This window comes from Oenanthe melanoleuca, chromosome 1A (assembly GCF_029582105.1).
Source record: "Oenanthe melanoleuca isolate GR-GAL-2019-014 chromosome 1A, OMel1.0, whole genome shotgun sequence".
Classification (NCBI taxonomy): Eukaryota; Metazoa; Chordata; class Aves; order Passeriformes; family Muscicapidae; genus Oenanthe; species Oenanthe melanoleuca.
Window position 1 is genome coordinate 39,409,106 of NC_079334.1, and position 12,306 is coordinate 39,421,411.

General features: G+C 40.9%; 1 protein-coding gene across 1 annotated transcript in view; it reads left to right on the forward strand.

Moving 5' to 3' along the window:
- Positions 1–11,989, forward strand: part of PPM1H (protein phosphatase, Mg2+/Mn2+ dependent 1H) — a 127,861-nt gene extending 115,872 nt beyond the window's left edge. Inside the window, exons 9-10 of the mRNA XM_056482685.1 lie at positions 1,042–1,193; positions 7,179–11,989. Of these exons, the coding sequence (XP_056338660.1) occupies positions 1,042–1,193; positions 7,179–7,326 (300 nt within the window). The 3' untranslated portion in view covers positions 7,327–11,989. The remainder of the gene's footprint in view (positions 1–1,041; positions 1,194–7,178) is intronic.
- The last annotated feature ends 317 nt before the right edge of the window (positions 11,990–12,306 follow it).

The window sequence follows — 12,306 nt, forward strand, 5'->3', positions numbered from 1 at the left end:
AGTATAGGTGATTCTTCCCTCCTGTCTGCCTTGCTGTGCTTGTTACAGTTCTTTCAAACTGTCATTGTTGCTGTGGTAATTAAAGTGCTGTGTGGGTGCTTCCTAATGTCTCCCATCACAACCTGGGAATCACAGGCATTTCTCAGCTGGAGCACAGCATGTGTTGGAAGAGGAGTTACACCAAACCAAAGGCTTGTTGTAAAACACTTTCTATGGCCTTTGCTTGCATTCTGGCTCAGCTGATGGCCCCAGCAGCCCCCACCGTGACTGCCTCTGCTACTCTGAGCCTCTCTGGGAAGAGGATGGTGGAAGTTGTTTTAAAAGGCAGGGTATTAAGGGGTGCCAGCAGTCATCAGTCTGACTGGGGCTGCAGACAGATGAGTTGAAGTCAGTGGGCATTTTAATACTGCAAATAAGCTCCACTTTTGTGCAGATCCTGAATCGTTCTGAAATTCTTACAGATACATGTGACTGAGCAGTTTTTCTATATTTCATGGAACCACTCACTTGCTCAGGCAAAATTCTTGAGTGCAGCAGCTGCCTCAGGTTTAGAAAAGTGAATGCAATGCCGGCTGTCACCCAGGCATTTCCAAACATGCAATCTGGCAGACTTAAATGGATCTGGACAAATAGTGAAAACAATTATTTGTGAATATTTTATTAGAAAATATCAAAAATTCATCAAATAAATTATTCAGCTTCCATATGACTAGTCCTGCCAATGATAGGGAGGAATCTCATGCATTGAAGCCAGGCTGCTGAGTGGGGGAGGCTTCAAGTGCTTCTGGCATCAGGCAGCACAGTGCCTTAGAGCCTGGTTTCAGAACACTGTGTCCATCCCAGCACCTGAGCCATGCTGAGCTGCAGCAGGAAGGGTTGCTGTGTGGGGGGCTGAATTGGAGACAGACTCTGCCAGTGCCATGGGAGGTTATTTCAGTGCCTGGCTGAACTGATAAACTCACAGCCAAACTCAGCAGTGTTTCACAAATAGGTCTGACAATCACCTCCTTCATGAATATCTCTTGGGTTTTTTCCTTTTAGGTGCGAGTCTATGACCTCCTGCAGTACGAGCATGGGCCAGATGATGTTTTGATCCTAGCTACTGATGGGCTCTGGGATGTGCTGTTAAATGAAGAAGTGGCAGAAGCTGTCACTAACTTTCTACCAAACTGTGACCCTGATGATCCCCACAGGTTCGTGCTCGTCCTTGATTTTCTAGCTTCTCCATAGAAGAGCATTTCTGGTAGCATATTTTTGTAGAAAGTATGATATGAATAACATTTGGGAAATATGCAACACTTACAAGGAGATGTTTTTATAGGTTGGACAGGGCCTCTACAGCAAATATGAGCAGTTGGAGCAGGGGCTCTATTATAACTCAGAATTGCCCACCTTCAGTGGAGTAGGTGTGGGATCACAGTATCTTGGCATGGGATCCATTCTGTTTGCTGTATTAGGTCCTGTGAAAACTGTAGGAGGTTTGGATGGTCTTGGGGGCTCTTGGAGGTTCCAAACCTCCTACAGGGAGTTCTTGGAAGAATATGGCAACAAGTCTTTCATCTGGACAATCCCTTAACACTACAGAAGGACATCCTCAACATCTCCCTCTCTCTCTCACTGTGTATGTATATAAATACTGCACACTGGTTCCCACTCATTCCTAGTCATGGTGTGACCTTTAAACCCACCTTCCATAGAGGATGCTCAGAGCTACCAGCTGCAGGACAGGTGTGGTGACTAAATAGGTGGAAAGTCTGACTTGTAGTTCATTTAATTAGATCCTGCTTCATTTCACCATTTTCATCTACCTCATACTCTTCATTTTTGTATCTTTATCACCTCTTAGATTATCAGTTTCTGTCCTTAAAACATACCATCATGCAAACAAGTTCCCAAACAGCCATCTAGAGTCTGTCTGCCTTGAGTGAGTCCATAGGTTTGTCTGCTTCTGAGTTCAGTGTCACTGTAAATTAAAACATTATGCCGGAGATCAGAAGTCTCTTGCTTGTAAATGGGACTATGAAAGTGGAAATAGCTTTATTTGTTCTTAGGGACTGCTCAGGAAGGAAAGGGTGTTTTGCTAGTGAATTTAGGGCTGTCTACCACTGTGTTATACCCTCACTCTGGGCTGAGAGTGAGGAAGAGAAATTTTACACATCCCCAGTTGGTCTGTGGAAAGTGGAGTTTCAGAAATAGCTAAGATCCCTCTGAAAATGCTTGCTGTTTCTCATATTTCTAAGTGGTCATTTTCTCAGGGTCAGCCCTGTTCATCAACAAACAAGGTAACTGGGTATGGACTTGGGTTTTAAAGAGAGAACACCTTCAAAATAACTCAACAGCAGTATTTTCTTGCCCTGACACTTAGAAATATGGAATGCAAAAAGAGGTTTTGCTGCAATCATCAGGAGAATGGATGACTGATGATTATCATGAAGCTGCAACTACAATATTTTGACTTCATCCACCTCCTTATGCCAGAGATAAGATGTGGTGTGAATAACAGCCCTGGGCCATCTCTATTTCAGCAAGACATGCAGCTGTGTCTGCCCTCTCTCTGGGAGGAGATCAGACAGAATCAGCTAAAGGCACTTCCAGGGCATCTGGCAGTGTGCTATGCAGACATGCCATTAATTTAAGGTAGGAGGAGATGACCCATGCAGTCGATTTTCAGTTATTCCCTAACACCATTCAGAAATGCTGTGGTGCTTTTGTTCTCATTCCTGTGCCCTTGAGATTCTTACAAAGGCTGGTAACATGCAATACCTCTGTTCTGCTCTGTGTCCATTCTCATCTAGTATTTGGGAAAGGTTGGCCCTGCCTTTCATCCTCACCAGTACCATCTGTTGTGAATACAGTCAGGGTGTGTTGTGTCTGTCTTGTTCCTTTTGGTCTTTACTGAGCTGATGATGTTGGCCATCATGATTGTTGCAATAGGAAGCAGGATTCTTCAAACTTTATTACTTGTTAGGTGAGTAATTTTTCATCCTTTGTAGAACAATCAGAGCAATGAGAGACACTAAAGGGAAATTGTATTTTCTTTGTTTTGACTTAGATTTTCTCATACTGGCTTAGTAATTGTGGGGGATTAGTCACTGTTTGTGCCAGCATGAGTACCACACATTCCAGAGCCTGCTGTTTATAACTTAGAACAAACGCATTTATTGGTGTTTGACCTACTGGTCTTTGAATGGACATCTGAATTGTAAATAAATTTGTTCCTTTAAGCAATTTTGTGCCAGATCATTTAGAGGCTTACAAATAGTGATGTCAAGATATTTCTCATGCCAGCATGCAGAAGGTAATTAGAGCAGTCCCTCATATAGTTTACAATTATATTTATGAAAATTACCTTTGTGGAATTGCTCCTGCTGCTTGGTTGTAAAGAATATTTAAAGGTTTTAAAGTACTGTGTGAGAGGTTCTATGTAATAATTTCACAGTGGTCTGAATGAGGTATAACTAATGAATTTACAGTAGTATTCCAGCTCAAGCTGTGGAGCTGCATTCATTCCTCTCACTAGTCAGTGACAGAAAACTCTCCATTGCCGTATTATAAATGTTATGTTTAAAGGAAATGTTATCCCTGAAAATGTCAGGTTCTGTGATGGGTGCAGTGACATAATCTGTGGTGAGGTGATCAGCCAAAAATATAATATCTCTAGGGATGTAGAAAACTTGTCAGAATGTAAAAGACTTGCACCCTGGATTTGGCAATGCTGTGGTCTTCAGGAGACCCAACCTTTGGAGCAGCTCCTGGATCCACCTAACCCAATAGCCTACTTATTTCCTGACAGCAGCATATTAGAAAAGAAAAGAAAAGAAAAGAAAAGAAAAGAAAAGAAAAGAAAAGAAAAGAAAAGAAAAGAAAAGAAAAGAAAAGAAAAGAAAAGAAAAGAAAAGAAAAGAAAAGAAAAGAAAAGAAAAGAAAAGAAAAGAAAAGAAAAGAAAAGAAAAGAAAAGAAAAAAAATAGAGAGGATTTTAGAGCTGCAGAGTACTTATCTGTTACATAATTAGCTCCTTGTGGGAACAATATCCCTCCCATTTGAATTAGAAGTCACTTTATAGCCTGATGGGTAAGAGCTTACAGCCCTCAGCAGTGCTCTTGGGACTCTCTCCTGGTCTTACTTACTGTGAGTATTTGTTACCCACATAAAAAACATCTTTGAATTCTCTCAAACATAGCATGTGCCTGGACGTCTCCAAGTGCAGGGAGAGCAAAATCCTCAGGTCTCTTCATCAGCCATGCAGACACAGCCTCAGAGGATTTGGGCACAGACTTGTTTAGAGAACAGTTCCTGTGAGGGCTGTGATGGAGTAAAGAGGCTGGGATGGAGCTGGATTTCTTAGCCAGCTCATTTCTTATGGGTATTGTGGCAGATGAGCATTAGGAGGGCTCCTAGCTAAAGACAGGTGGCAGTGCCACTGCTGCTGTCCATACAGCTCTCTGAAGAGGTATGAAGATGGAGAGCTGAGACTCTTTGCCAACTTTATTCAGCTGCATGTATGCATGTTTATCCTCTGACCCTGGGAATCTTCTATTTCTCATCCTTCCTTTTGTCATTTCTTGTCCCCTCATTTTCCCTCTCACACTCACTAGAGATTCATGAGGATGCTGAGGAGCTCCTCCACCTCTGCTGGGTGTGAGGAGATAAGAAGCTGCTCAGACTTTGGGAAGCAGCACGATTCCCCCCACTGTCACCATTTCTCCTGCAGTACTTTCACTGATCAATACAGAATGCTTTGGCATAAGAAAAAACCTCCATATATTTATCCTTAAAACACAAAAGTTGTATTCCAGCAAGGCTATTCATTAGGAAGAAGTGGATACTTTAAAACTACTTCAGCAGTTCTCTTACGCTGTCTCGACAGCTGAATCCCAATTTCACAGCACTGGAGAATAAAACATTCAGTAATGGACTGCTGCTGCTATTCATCTCCAGGTACAAGAGACTCACCCTATCTCTTCTAGTGCCAAGTTGAACAGCATTGCTTCAATTCAGCTCTGTACAGGAGAGGAATGTTTTACTTCCCTACTGCCTTCACCTGTTCCTTTTCCTTTGCTTCATTGTGCTGATTTTCTTGAGTATTTCACGGTTTGTCTACAAGAGAATTTCTTGTTTATTAAAATTCCTTTTTTTATCTTCCCCTCTCCAATCATTCAGCAACAAAAGTCAAATACAATCAAAAGCAGTACTCATTCCTTCATACTCCTTAGATGTGGAAAGTCCTTGTTAATTAGAAAAAGCAGGAAGGCAAAGTTTTCTTGCAGAATGATGGGTGTTTCTTTCTTAAATTCTGACAATAGCTGAGAAATCCTTGGGAAATATGTTCTTGCCAAAATTCACTCAGCATCAGACATGCTGTGAATAAATATTTCAGTTTCTTGCTTGCCACGTGGAGTCCTTTTGTTCCTTAACCCTGAATCTGATTTGAGAACTAAGGAGTGCAAGTATGTATGTTTGGATATTTTCCCCTTAGAAAACAGAATTTCATGTTGCATTGGGACAGTAAGGGAAGTGCTTCTTGTTACATCCTGATGTTCTAGCTCGAGGTAGTGGCACAGACTGATCTCAGAGCATGTGGACAGTGCATGTGTGTATGCAAGCATGTGTGTTACATTTCATGTCTTTGGGCCCTACTCTTTCTGCTAAAGTAAATCATTTGACAAAACCAGTGAGGCCTGGAAATTTTATCACTCTGTATTAGGAACAGTGGGTCCATTGCAGCTGTACAACATTACTTGAATTTGGCATCAAACCTTTTGAATGGTCAAGTGTTGGTTCATTTGCATTGAAGAAATTTCTAGTAGAGCAAATATATCTACTCTTGATTCAAAGGTATCAAAACTGTAGGCACAGAAGATAACCGGGTTTTTTTCTTCTTCTTCTTTTATCCTCAGAGACTAAATAAAGTCTCTGTAATAGAAATTACAACTTAATAAGGAATTCTGTGGTGAAAAGTTCTAAGGTTAGGTAACTGATAAACCTGAACACACACACAGTGCTTCTGATCAAGAGATGTTGTTCTTTCCCTTTCTACAGATGAGATTTGGACAGATCACTTCTCATCAAGGATCCTCCCTGGAAAAGGGAGTGTTGAAATGCAAACTCTTCTTATTCTTTCTGGCTTTGGAAACACAGAGGGGTGCTTTAGTTCTGGAGGCCTGTGTGTGTGGCTTCATAGAGCCCTGCTTCATCCTGGAGGTTGATACTTACACTTTTAATAAAAACCATGCTGACTGGTGTTTTTTTTTTCTTGTCAGTCTTTTAACTATTCAGTTAATTTTAATAATCAAATCATAGAAAAGCTTGCCTCCACCCAATCAAATTCAAAACTTCTTGGCCAGGTGTTGGGCTGATGAAGTAGGTAAAGCAGTAAGGGAGAACATGACAGAGCACTGTCTATGCACATTTTGGACTCTGACATCCTTCTGCCCCCAAGCAGCATGTGGTAGTTTTTCAGGACAGAAAAATAACTCCCATAAATCCAATGCCATTCAGCCCAGCACAGGCTGGGAGTTTTGAAGCAACATGAAACTTGGTATTTCACTAAATTAAGCACTTGACCACTCACATTCATGCAGTTTTCACTGAACTCATAAATGTGAAAAAACTGTGGGACTCTGTTAATCTGATATTATTAACTATAAGTTTCTTTTTCCAGTTTGTGAGTAATAGAGATTTAAAAGTAATTTCTGTGGTCAAGAAAAACAGACAAGTTAGTCTTAAAGTGAAATTTGGATTTTATTTTTTATGCTCTATTACTTGCTGTCAAGTTACTTTCTTTGTTAGAGTTCATTTCTGAAATATTTGAGCCATGTTTACCTTCAGGTGTGTCAGTGGACAAGTGTGTAGTTTTCAACAAGTGTTTTTTAGGGTCCTAAATTTTTCAGACTACTACTAGAAAGTCAATTTGTTAAGGCAAGTATGTTTAATATTTTTCTGAAGATTGGTGAAGCCAGGCACTTAGAATGGCCAGTGACTTTAGATCAGGTGATGCCTTTCAAATAGCTTTACACTCTTATTGTTGCTTTGTGCATATTGCCGTGGTTTGTGTTTCTCCTGCCTGGGATGCATGTCTTGGTATGTCTCAGCCTTAACTGTGGTGGGCAGCAGGCTGTGAAAGCCCACTTTCCTGCTGGAGCCAAGGCTGGCTGGCTGTACTGTGCCTCTCCACAGGTACACGCTGGCGGCGCAGGACCTGGTGATGCGAGCCCGGGGAGTGCTGAAGGACCGGGGCTGGCGGATATCCAACGACAGGCTGGGCTCTGGAGACGACATCTCCGTCTACGTCATCCCTTTGATACACGGCAACAAACAGTCGTGAAAGGAGCGCCAAGAGTGGTCATAGGACGGGCATCTTTTTGGGAAGGGCCTGTAAGAGACAACAGGTTTTTGGTGGTCTGACCAGGACACTTCCAATTGATGTAATCTAGTCAAAACTAATGCTGGAGGGGTGTTTTTCTGCCCAAGAAGTAGGGCTCTGCACATATACTGTATATGATTAAAGATAACCCTTAAGATTCCAATTTCCCTACAGAAATGGTTTTGGTGCTTAACAGGAATGGGATTTAAATGCTGCTAGCATATTATGGATTCTGTCATCCCTCTAGGTGGGGTGGGGAATTAATTTTTTTCTCAGTTTACCATGTAGCTTGGAAGAGCCATTTCAGTTGCAAAAGTAGAAGTGGGTACCAGAAGCCAAGAAGGCTCCTGAAATCTACCCCCCAGTATTCAGAAGGGGGCTTGGGTCACATCTTATTTAAGAATATAGATATACATATATGAGACTCAAGACTTTTCTTCTTTCAGAAAGTTGTATTCATGACTTATCTATGGACAACTTCAAACTTGTGTAATCCTTTGAGCCCCCATTTTCCTTTCCTGTCTCTTCTTCAGTAGATTATACCTCCTGTATTTTAGTAGGAAAACTGAAATTGGTTTCAGTGTGGCTATGCCTGTTTACTGCAGCTAAAACAGTCACCTGCAAAATTGTCCAGGAGAAATAGGTCACAGTCCTGTATGGCAGAATTTATTCTGGTGTGAGGAGTTACTTGTCAAGATTTCTTGTGTGTATACCATGATTATACAGAGCATGCAAACTCAGCTTTATGTGATATTTACCTGGAGGCTGTGGTTTCTTTAGGACCAGAGATTTACATTCATTGAATGGTTCTGCCTGCTTTATCCTGTTGAAAGGATCCCTGGCCATAAATTTTTTTCATCAGTTGAGATTTAGTAAATTTGTTTGGGCTCCTGAGTGTATTTTCAGTTGGACTTCTACTTGAAGTAGTGGTATTGTTCTCATTAGCAATTTGGATAGCCAGATATAGTGATCTATTTCAAAGCTGTTTCAGTTCTTCCTGCCTCATTTATTATTTAGTATACCTTCACCTGCTTGACTTGGGTGATCAGAAAAGGACAGCTTAAAACTTTCTGTCCTCTTGGCATTGAGAATTGTATTCAAGGATCACAATATGACTGTGATAGATACAAGCCCTTGGCTTGCTTCAGCAGCTCTTTTCTTAGCAGTGATAAATCAATTTAAATAAAGAAAATTTGTGTAAAATATTATTGACATGAAAGCAGTAGTCCAGGAGAGAAACAAGTGAGTAAGTCTGCAGAGTGACCTGGCTGCCTAATCCACGCAGGCAGCTCTCTTACTTCATTGGCAGGAATTTAAGAGAAAACAAAATCAGAAAGTTCTAGTATAATGCAGGTATATTGGCTGGGGAGCCAACTTCCACTGCATTTGTGCCCCAACCAGATTGGTGTGGAGCTGTTCATCTGGTTTGTACTTCTTCAGTAAGAAAAGACCAGAGCTGACATCATTGTAGGGCACTGGCTAGGGAGCTCACAAACGTGCCCTTTCCAAAAGAGAAGAAGATGCTGTGCCCTTTGCAGACTTTCTGCTGAGCAGGCAGAGCTTGCCAGCTGTGTAATTTATGATGTGCTGTGTAAACACGGTGCAGCTGCCCAGGTGCTGTGTTTGACTGCATCTGGAAGTACCCTTTGGTGGGTTTAAACTACTCTTGTTCCAGCTCTCTAGACCCAGAGGAGTTTCAGGATGAAAGCAGGCAATGTGGAGAGTGGAACCTCTCAAACATTGCAGCAAGCTAAGTGATCTTAGCCTGAAAATTGTTCCATGAGTTCCTCAGTGCCTCATGTGATAAAGCTGTACAGAATGTGGATGTTTTATATTCTAGGGCTTCAGTATAAATCAATGGCATATCTGATTATGTGTTTTCTTGCTTTCTTTCCTTATTTTTTTTCTCTTTACCTCTTTTTCTATGTGCATCTGGGTGAAAAGAGTCTTGGAGTCTAGAATATTTTTCACATGGCCCCTCATATATTTTAAAGTTTAAACAAGAGAACTTCTCTTGCACTTTTTTTTTTTTTTTGGCCTAATAAACTTGTAAACATGCTTTTCATGCTCTGTGTAACTCCTGTTGCTACTTCACAAATGAAGTTGTGTAGTCCTCTAGCAATTCAGATCCTCTTAGACAAAGAAATTAGTTCTGGCAAATCTGGTGAAATCATCTGAACAGCAAAGATGCTGATGCTTACTGGTACCAACTACAAGCCCAAGTCAAATATTTCAGTACTCATGCACTGTTGGTCTTTGTTTGGTACCATGGTGTGAACACACATACTGGTCACTATAAAATCATTGAGTGCAATGTGATGGAAATAGATTTCTCATGTAGCAAAATTTGAAAGTGAAACTTCAAGGCAATGGAAAATGCACCTTCTCATTCAGGGGTGTTTTTAAAAGTACCCCTGAAGAGATGGGTTAGCAGACTGCAGGACTTGGTGGGTGCAGACTGGTGGGTGACTTCTCAGAGCATGATCTGGTGGGCTGGTGAATCAGCCTGCACAGTGTTTGTTGTTCATCTGAGGCATTGCCATCAGTCAGGAGTTTCTCTGCAGCAACTGAGCCCAGGCTGAGTTACCTTCACTGTCAGGGCAGAAATACAGTATCAGCAATTGATATCATTTTGCATCAATTAATGAATTCTGAGAACTTTAGTAAAAGGTTTTATACTCAGATGAATGTGACTGAAACTATGCTGTGACACTTTCTGTTCTGCTTTTTTGTGAAGTATCTGTTAAACTTTTAGATGCTTGCCTCCCTGGAGTGTCTGGGACATCTCTGATCCATGCATTAGTACTTGGGCTTTCACTTTTACCTGCTTTTGGTAGGAAATTCTTGCATACCTGAGCTGGAGTTGTGCTCTGCTTCAAAGCATGGTATAAATATATACACACACCTAGGACTCACAGAAACAGCAGGCAGGAGTCATTTATTGGGGAGGTATTATGTGAGAAGCAAGAATAAATAAAAGTGCTTCCAATTCCCTTTAAAGGCTGAATTACTTTGCATTGCACATTAGAAAGCAATGATGGCAGACAGGATTTTTCAGGGTGCAGGATGGGTACTGCCATCTTCAGACTTGCTGCTGCTCTAGGGCTCAGTGATGCTCCTGAGTTACAAGCAAACAGCTTGTGTCCTTAAACTGGAGCAAGTTAGACACCAAGTCCAAATTTTAGATCTCTGGCATGTCATCTTAGTTACTGACTGATGCCAGCAGTGCTCTGGCTTTTGCCACTCAAATTCCCTTAGTATCCAAAACTGCTACAGCCTCAGCAGCAAGGAGCCTCAGCCCTGAGTTACATCTGCATTCATATTGCTATTGCACACAGTGCTCTGCCTTCCCTGTGCATAGGCACTGCTTAGAAAGTTGGGCAAATTCTTGTCCTTCCTTGGATGATGGCAAAGAAAGGTGCCAGTAAACTAACTGTTCCAGTTAGCTGGAACAGTCTTCTGCTAGTCAGTCCCATTTCTAGAAACTCAAAACCAAGAATCTTTACCTTTCTCCCAGAAATACTGTTGCAGAAAATAGAACAGCTATTTCAGATATTTTTCTTTTGCACTACAGCCTAAAATTTTCTTTATTCAATTTGATGAAGAAGGTGGTTAGAGATTTAATTTACACCTGATTGTGTAAGGCACACAACCATCTTTTGTTGCATTAAGACAATAAGGCTGCCATGATGAACATATTATCTGAGGGCTGCTGTTAAGTGGCCTCACACTGGAGAGAAATTTTTTTTTAATAAATTCTAAAAAACAACAGGTCTAACAAGCTAAAGGAAAAGTGGTCAGAATCTGCTGTTAACAGTGGATTTCCATTTGTGGTTATTTCTATGTTGAAATATGACAAGGTTTTTGAGATACTGTCAACTCTGTCCCTCCAGGATGTTTCTGAAGAACTGCTCTTGATGTTTGGGCAGATTTTGGCTCTGAACTTCTGCTAGGTTTTTAAAGAACACTACATGCTTACAACAAATCTGCTTTTCTGTGTTTCTTCTAGCCTTGGTGTTTTCCTTTTATTTTACATTTTATGTACTAACACGTTCAGCATTTTGCTGTCAAACATGAATGACAAACTGTGTGGAACTGGACATTTTAGGTATGTGTTTTCCTCCATGTGTCTTAGATGAAGACTCAGTGATGTGGCTGTCATAGAGTGACCAAATGATGCTGTAACTGTGCTGCTGTACTTCTACCTGTGATGTACTTGAAGGAGGATGCCCTTCTCCACCTCCATGCTCATTCTGTTTTTTCTTTTTAAATTCATTGCTGTTGGTATTCTTTCATAGGTGTCTAATTTTGATTATTTTTTTTTAATACCTGCCACATTTATCTTCTCTTCAATGGGCACTTCATCTTAATATCTTGAGATCTGTACAACTGTCCTGCAGAAAGGAGGACCTGCTGGAGGAAGATGTTTTGGACCAATGTACTTCTGCTTTGTGACTGTGAAATGTTAATCTTTTTGTAACCTAAGAACAAAAAATGTTTAGTAAAGGGATATATTTTGTGTTTTTTGAAACTTTTCAGTGCAATGAACAAAAGAGGAGGATACTGAAGAAGTGTATGTGCAAAGTTTTAAAATAAAATTTTAAATTATATATTATTTAATCCATCTAGATGTATAATCATTTTTATTCTGCCTTTGTCATGAACTTTCCCTAAGTCTCTTTATGTGTATTACTAATTGTGCAATGTGGACAAGTAGCACACTCTGCTTTACAAGGAAACTGATGATTCACTGACAAAAGGTCTAACTCTTGAGTTAGTGAAGTAAATTCCTTTGAGGTGCATTAGTGGATGGGTTGATCTGGAAGAGTTCAGCTCTAGGGTAGCTGTGGGAGCTTTGTGCTGCCATCAGATCATGATTCATCACTCAGACTGCCGGTTGCCATGTTCTGACTCAGTGAAGAGCTGTGCAAAGCGATCTAG